The 7938-nt window shown below is 44.7% G+C and overlaps 1 protein-coding gene across 2 annotated transcripts in view; it reads left to right on the forward strand.

Annotated features, from left to right (window-relative positions):
- The first annotated feature begins 6711 nt into the window (after positions 1–6711).
- Positions 6712–7938, forward strand: part of CCN5 (cellular communication network factor 5) — a 16885-nt gene continuing 15658 nt past the window's right edge. The window contains exon 1 of one of the 2 annotated variants that reach the window (XM_027849003.1): positions 6712–6869. In XM_027849003.1, the coding sequence (XP_027704804.1) occupies positions 6810–6869 (60 nt within the window). In that variant the 5' untranslated portion in view covers positions 6712–6809. Of the gene's footprint in view, positions 6870–6918; positions 7473–7938 lie in introns of those variants that run through there. The other variant, XM_027849013.1, reaches the window with a different exon arrangement.

Here is a 7938-nt window from a genome sequence, read left to right on the forward strand (position 1 = left end):
CAGATGTTGGGGCCCTCCTCAAAAGGGAATATTCTCTTTGGCTCACTATTGCCCCCATCTAGCATGTACTCTGGAAAATCTATTAGTACAGTTTATGAATAGCTCATATCTAAGATTTTACAAATGTGAGTCTTCAGTTCTCATATAAACACTTAAGGTAACAAATGCATATCATGTAGAGAGAATTTCTTTTATTTCACCCCCCACAGAAAACGTAGAAGATAAAAAGACTAACAGGAAACCATAAAAGATACAGAAAACAAAAAAGATTCGCAGTAGCACACAAGCCATGTTTCCCCTCCCCCCTTCACCCCTTCTCCTCCTCCCCTCCTCCCCACTGCTTTTGGAAAGAAATTATATTGGGATATCCAATGTGGCAAAACCGTGACTCTCCAGTAAAATCCCTGTCTTTCACAGGATCCTCCGTCATTCTGCATAACCCTCCCCTCCCCTCCCTTCTCTTCCCCTCCCTTCACCCCAGACTTTCAGCACCATTCTGTGGTTTGAACGACTGCTAGATGGTAAACAAACTATGAGGCTCCTGGAAATGCCATCAACTTTGTCTAAGTAACTCATGGTAATATGGAGGCACAAAGTACAGATCTTCTGCTCACCTGTTGTGGCTTTACATGCCTTGTTACTCCTCAACTGTTGGAGCCAGAATCTTCTTCTATCTCCAAGAGACATAGGAATTCCTTCTTTCTCTCAAGAAGGTCAGATCTTCGAATTCTTGAACTTGGGGTTATCTCAAGGCAACCCCAAAGTTTGTGCTGATCAAGGAATTCTCTCTCTACTAGAAGGCTATATTACGAGCTCATACTACGGGGAAATTCCCTTCCTCTAACCAGGAGGCAAGGATTCAGGAATGATATTGTCTTTGGACTCCCCTCTTGGGCCATGTGGACAAGCACACGTAGCTTCTCTGTGCTACTCTATGATATTCCACTTCCTTATACCTCCATCCCTTGGGCTGGGATAGTCCAGTATGAAGAGCTGTCCTTGGGCTACACGGCAAGAAAGCTACAGGCAACTACATCCAACTCCTATGTGCTCCTCCAGGGTTCTCCATCACTCTACCAGCAGTTGCATCTCTTTGGTTGAGAAAGTGTGTTCTTGGGACCTCTCTTCTTGGGATTTGTGGACAAGCAGTTATAGTTTGCATGTGCTTTTCCCCAAGGTAACCTTAATGGTTCAGATATAGGGGAAGGAGAAATTTTCCCCTCACTCACCTCCAAAAGAAAGATTCCAGCAAAAGGTGTCAAGAGCAGTCTTACTTACGTGGCATCCTTTCTACAGCAAGTCCTAGTCAACCAAAGCATCTTGAGGGCAACCTCAAGTCACCCAAATTTAATCAGTAGTTTTCTTTTGTCCTTTTAATAAGGTGCCAATGGGCATGTACATATTGGGGTCTTTATCAAATGTTTATTGACCTATAACTCCATAAATCAATCAATAAACATTTATTAAGCCCCTACTATGCACTCCTGGGGATGGATACAAGAAACTTACACTGTATTGGAGGAGACCACATGTACTTGTATAAGTATATGCAAAATATGTACAAAGTAGAGGAAAGATAATCTTAGAAGACAACAGTCTAGCGTCTGATGAGCCTCTAAAAAAGACCTTCTACAAAAGGTGGAGCTTGAACTCAGGCTTGAAGGAAGCCAGAAATTTCAGGAGGTAAAAGTGAGGAGGGATAGCATCCCAGGTAGTGGGGACAGTCAGTGCAAAGATACAAAGATGGAAGATTGAGCCAGATGACCCAGGGGATGAAGCACTGGGCTTGGAATCAGGAAGATCTGAGTTAAAATCCTGCCTCTTATGCTTACTGGCTGCATGATCTTTGTCCAATTAATTAACTAGTCTGGGACTCAGTGTCCCCATCTGTAAAATGAGTATGTTTGACTTGATGATCTCTAAAGTCTTTTCCAGCTCTAAATCTATGATTCTATAATTCAACATACCATGTGTGAGGAACACTGAGTAGTGGGACAGTATGGCTGGACCAACAACCAAGCTGAACACTTCAAGGAAACTCACTTGATAAGTCCTCACATTTGAACTGCATCAGCAGTCAGGCCCGTGGAGGACAGCGGGGGGGGGGCGCCTTCACCAAGATCTTCCACTGCACCCTGGGCCATCTCCAATTGTCCTGATCTATATCTGGCCACTGGACCCGGATAGCTCAGGAGGAGAAAGTGAGGCTGGTGACTTTTCACAGCCCTCCTTCACTCAAATCCAATCCACTTGAATATCTTAGCATCACCTCCCTGATGTCCTGTTCCTCTTTGAGAACAAAGGACACACAACAAACCACACAGTTCTTTCCTCCCCTTCTCTGAGCAGAGTGACCAAGGTCACACTGTTTGTGGACTTCAGGCTTCCCTGACAGCCCTATCAAAGCCACCAAAGGATTCTTCCTGCCCAAGAGCTTCTAGTGCTCCCCACACACACCTCTCAGGCACCTCTAGGACCAGACTAAGCTTTCCTGTTCCCAGGCCACCTAGAGATTTGGGGCTACTCATGCCATAGTTAAAGACAGTGTTGGGTTGCACCTCAGAACAAATGCCATGGACTCAGAATCAAGACTTCACTCTTCTCTCTCCCAGTGGCCTTTTCCTCTGATTGACTGGTTCCTACCTGTACCTCCATTTTAAGGAGAAAGCCCACTTCTCTCCAGGCTATACTCCTGACTCTCCAGACATCTTCTGCCCACCCCCACCCTCTTTTCAGCTCTTTTTTATATGTTGTCTTCCCCCATTAGAATGTAAGCACTCTAAGGGCAGCTAGGTGGAGCAGTGGATAGAGCACTAGCCCTGGAGTCAGGAGGACTTGAGTTCAAATCCAGCCTCAGACACTTGACACTTACTAGCTGTGTGACCCTGGGCAATTCACTTAACCCCATTGCCTAGACAAAAACAAACAAAAAAGAATGTAAGCTCCCCCATTAGAATATAAGACACTTCAGCCACTGTCTTTCTTTCTACTTGTATTTGTATTTCCAGCACTTAGCACATAGTGAACACTCCATAAGTGCTTGTTGATTACATGTTGACTTTCATTAAAGGGATGACTCACTATTTCTCAAAGTACCTCATTCCATTGGACAGATCTTCTCACTGCCAAGTTCTTCCTACCGAGCTAAAATCTGTCCCTCCCTGTAACTTCCCTCTTTGGTCCTAGTTCTGCCCGCTGAGGCTAAGCACAGCAAATCTGATCTTTCCTCTCATGATAGGTCAGAGATTTGATGATAGCTATCATGTCTTCTTTAAGTTTTCCCTTCTCCAGTTCCTTCAACTATTGGATTGACCAAAGAGCAAGAAGAGACAGAAAGATCCCTTCAGTGCTCTCCAAGTAGATTGAAGATACTCTTGGGATTTGTGTTATTCGGAATAAAAAGTAGAACATGTGGGTGCAGGCAGCTATTTTACTTTAATTAATTAATTAATTTTTAAGTTTTCAATATTCACTTTTATAAGGCTTTGAATTCCAAATTTTTTCTCCCTCCCTCCCTTTCCCCTCCCCAAGACGGCAAGCAATTTGATATAGGTTATACATGTACAATCATATTAAACATATTTCCACATTAGTCATGTTGAGAAAAAAGAATCAGGACAAAAGGAAAAAAAAACCATGAGAAAGAAGAAAAAACAGCAAAAAAGAGAAAATAATATGCTTTGCTCTGCATTCAGACTCCATAGTTCTTTCTCTGGACGTGGATAGCATTTTCCATCATGAGTCTTTTCGAATCGTCTTAGATCATCATATTGCTGAGAAGAGCTAAATCTATCAAAGTCAGTCATCATACAATGTTGCTGTTACTGTGTACAATATTCTCCTGTTTCTGCTCACTTCACTTAGCATCAGTTCATGTACGTCTTTCCAGGTTTTTCTGAAATCTGACAGGCAGCTATTTTAAAACTGAACTGAAATTTGTGCATTACATAATGAAGAGGTTGAACATGACAAGAACAAGAAATACAAGAATGAGGGAAAAGGAATATGGGGTAATATCCTTCTTCCTTAGAAAATGATGGTTTGGGCTTGATTTTGATTATAGCCAACTACTGGCCAGATTATATTTGGCAATGATTTTGCATATTGCCTCAGCCCAGTTAGGTAAAATGGGTTTGAATGCCAGATCTTCCACCTTGTGATCTTCTATCTATCTATCTATCTATCTATCTATCTATTCATTCATTTATTGAGGCAATTGGGGTTAAGTAACTTGCCCAGGTTCGCATGGCTAGTAAGTATCTGAGACCAGATTTGAACTTAGATGCTTCTGATTCCAGGACCAGTGCTCTGTCCACTACCACCATGTGATCTTGAGTTAAGTTTCTCTCTGTCTCTCTCTTTCTGTCTCTCTCCCAGTTCCCCTTTGTACTAGAGTAGTTGGCAGAGGATCAGGGTTTGAGTACTGTCTCTGCTACTTACTACCTGTGTGACCTTAGGCAGGTCCCCAGCCTCTGTGGTTCTCATTGCCTCTAAGTTTCCTTCCACCTCTAAATCTATGATCTTATTATCCTTCCAGATCTAAAATCCTTTAATGTTTTGTTTGTGGTTGGTTAATTCTTCCTTAAGAAGTGTCCCCTGCTACTTCACAGATTATTTCTCTTCCATATAAGGATAGTTGTGTGCTATTGCGAGATTAGGGGGAGGGGGATAGGGATCTAAAAATCTAGGGTCCCTACTTTCTATTTTTTTTTCTTTCTTTCTTTTTTTTTTTTTTTGCTAGGCAATGGGGTTAAGTGACTCACCCAGGGTCACATAGCTAGTAAGTGTTATGTGTCTGAGGCCAGATTTGAACTCAGGTCCTTCTGAATCCAGGGCCAGTGCGCTATCCACTGCACCATGTAGCTGCCCCTATTTTTTTCCTAAATGATTTGGGCAACCTCTGAGCTCTCTGTGTTTCAGTTTTCCCAGTAGCATGTAAAGCAAAGGCCGGTATCATGAATTGATAGCACCAGCCTCAGGCTTTTCTTCTGAATGTGATCATAGAATCATAGGGCCTCACAGATCATCTAGTCCAATGCCCTCATATTGCAGATTAGGACACTGAGTCCCAGAAGGAGAAAGGGACTTGCTCGAAGAAAGGTAATAAGCTTGATAAACAACCCTCACAGAATCTTTGTCGCCTGTTAGGCACCAAGAAGAATTCAGGAAGACAGAAGCCTGGGCCATGGTCTCAAGCTGCTTACAACTGAATTCCAGTCATGTTTGGGCCAACACTAAGCCTTCCAGGACAGTTTCTCAACAGAAATCCCAAGAGACTGATGAGAATTTCACTTGCCCTGCTCCTTCACTGGTAGCCAGGCTAAGAAGCTATAAAGTAGCAAGATAGGAGGGAATGGGGCTGTCCATTTACCATTCATACCTGGGTCAACATGGTCTAGATAACCCAGAGTGTGTTGTATTCATAAGGCCTTTGAAGCAGATCCAGAGAAAGAGATTTCAGCCCTCTGGCTGGGGTAGCTAAGGGGAATGAGCCAAATCTAGGGGATGTTTTGCTCTGATCCCATGACTCTGGGCTGCTTTAAAAACTCCCCACCAGGGAACACTGGCTGATGCTAAGAGTGTTGACCTAGGCTAGGAGAAAGAAAATTCATCACAGACTTACAGGATGATAGAATGTTAGAGCTGGGAGGGACCTTGTAACATAATATGTTAGAGCTACAAGGAATCTTAGAATATTGGACATAAAATGCCAGAACTGGATGGGACCTTATGATATAGAGTGTCAGAGCTGGAAGGGGTCTGATGCTTTTCCTCAGGTTCTCCCCCACACCTGGAATGCTCTCACTCTTCACCCCTACCTTTTGAAAGCCTTTAATTCCCTTCAAGGCTTAGTTCGACTACCATCTCCTGCAGCAAGTTCACCTATCCTGATTCCGCTGGCCCGGTTGTTAATCTGCTGGCCTTCCCACTGCCTCACCATATCACATTGTATTTATTCAGTATACATTTTGTATTTCCTTTTCTGTGTACCTGTTCATCTAAAATGGTGCTTGGCAGGTGCTCTGTTCTTCAGTCTTTTCAGTCATATCCTACTTTTCATGACCCCATTTGGGATTTTCTTGGCAAAGCTGCTGGAGTGGTTTTGCCATTTCCTTTGCTAACCCTAATAAGAGTTGGTTGAATGAATGAATTGAATAGAAGAGATAGATGATACCTTGGAAATCTTCCAATCCTATCCCCACATTTTACAGATGGGGAAACTAAGGTGTAGTGAATAGCTTTTCCCGTGGTCCCACTGTGATTTTTCAAAAAATTATTTTGCATATTAATATATAGTTTCTCTCTGAAGTAAAGTGAGATGTCCCTTGCCTGAGGTGTTTCTGACAGCCTAGGAAGGTGGTGATCCTGCGGGTTTTCAAATGCCCAGATAGGAAAAGCAGACTTCCCTAGGGAGGGGTTGCTGGCTTGAAGGGTGGAGAGGAGCTGGAGACAGCTGCTAGCTGGGCAGCTTTCAGTCTCAGGGTTCCAGTCATCCCAGCTCCAGACTCCGTTCTGCCTTCTCAATGGGTTACGCGGCCTCACCTTGAGGTGAATGAAAATGTCAGCTGGAATGTGGGGAGGAAAGAATGCTGAGCCCCGTCCAAACCTACTCGTGTTTGTGTTTCACTCTATGAGTGACATCAGAGCTCTTGGAGTATAAGACCCACAGAACTGGACTGGAGCCATCCGCGGGCTGCACACACACACACACACACACACACACACACACACACACAAAACACACTCTACTGACTTGCTTTCCAGCTGAGAAGGGAGTGATATGGTGAAGCCAGAGAGCTGGGAGCAGCATGAGGACTCCACGGGAGAGGCCACTGCTCGCACTCTCTCTCCTCTGCCTCCTGTTTGAGGTAAGGGAATTGCCACACCTCTCTGTAGCCAAGTTCTCTCGTTTGAGAGTTAAAAAAGAGGGGCAAAGACTTACCACATCAGCTTCTCTCCGCATCTCCCCGTGACCCGGAGCCCCACAAAGCTGCCTCCCTCTGCATGCCCTCCGTCCTGTCTCCATCCCTGAGCTCTGGGTCAGCCCTTTCACCCTGAGGTCCAGGGAATAAGAATGATGCCTCCCTCTCCAGCATCTCCGAGAGAACCAATGAATGGCTGGGTTTGGTAGCACATCAGTGGCAAGGCTGCCCACGGGGCTCCATCCTCTGCCTTCTAGGGGGAGCGAGGTGACAGGAGGCAGTCAGGAAATTTCAGTGCTGCTGCTGAAAATCATGGCACATTCATGAAGGTAGCCGGGAGCAGATCTGGACCAGGTTTTGGGCTGGGTAGTACTGCGTGGGTGCTGACTTCGGGCTGCCGGCTCCTCAGAGCTGCCATCGCTCTATCCCCCTGGAATTCCTCGGGTCCTCGTTCCTGGCATCTCCCGAGTTGGACACACTACAAGCCATGATATCACTGCAATTTCATGCTCATTGGAAACCTGACCCACTCACTTCACTTTTCGGGCTGTAGGTATCTAAGGCAAAAACCGTTCTTGAGTGCCCTGTACTTCTGAGTGGTGCCCAGGGCCCATCTCATAGGCGGGTGGGTGGCTTCAGACTGCAGTGATTGAGCTTCCCTCCCCACCCCACCCCTCTCCTCTTTCTTTCTTTCTCTCTTCTGCCTTCTTTTCCTTCCTTTCCTTCTTCCTTCCTTTTTTCCTTCTTTCTTTCTTTCTTCCTTCCCTCCCTCCTTCCTTTCTTTCTTCTCTCTCTCCCCCTCTTTCTCTCTCCTCTCTCTTCTCTTTCTACTCTCTTTCTCTCCTCTCTCCCTCCTTCCAGCCATTAATTTATTTTATCTTTTTCTTTCTTTCTTTCTTTCTTTCTTTCTTTCTTTCTTTCTTTCTTCCTTCTTTCTTTTCTTTTTTCTTTCTTTCTCTCTTCTTCCTTCCTTCCTTCCTTCCTTCCTTCCTTCCTTCCTTCCTTCCTTCCTTCC

This window comes from Vombatus ursinus, unplaced genomic scaffold (genome assembly GCF_900497805.2).
Source record: "Vombatus ursinus unplaced genomic scaffold, bare-nosed wombat genome assembly UNPS02000580.1, whole genome shotgun sequence".
NCBI lineage: Eukaryota > Metazoa > Chordata > Mammalia > Diprotodontia > Vombatidae > Vombatus > Vombatus ursinus.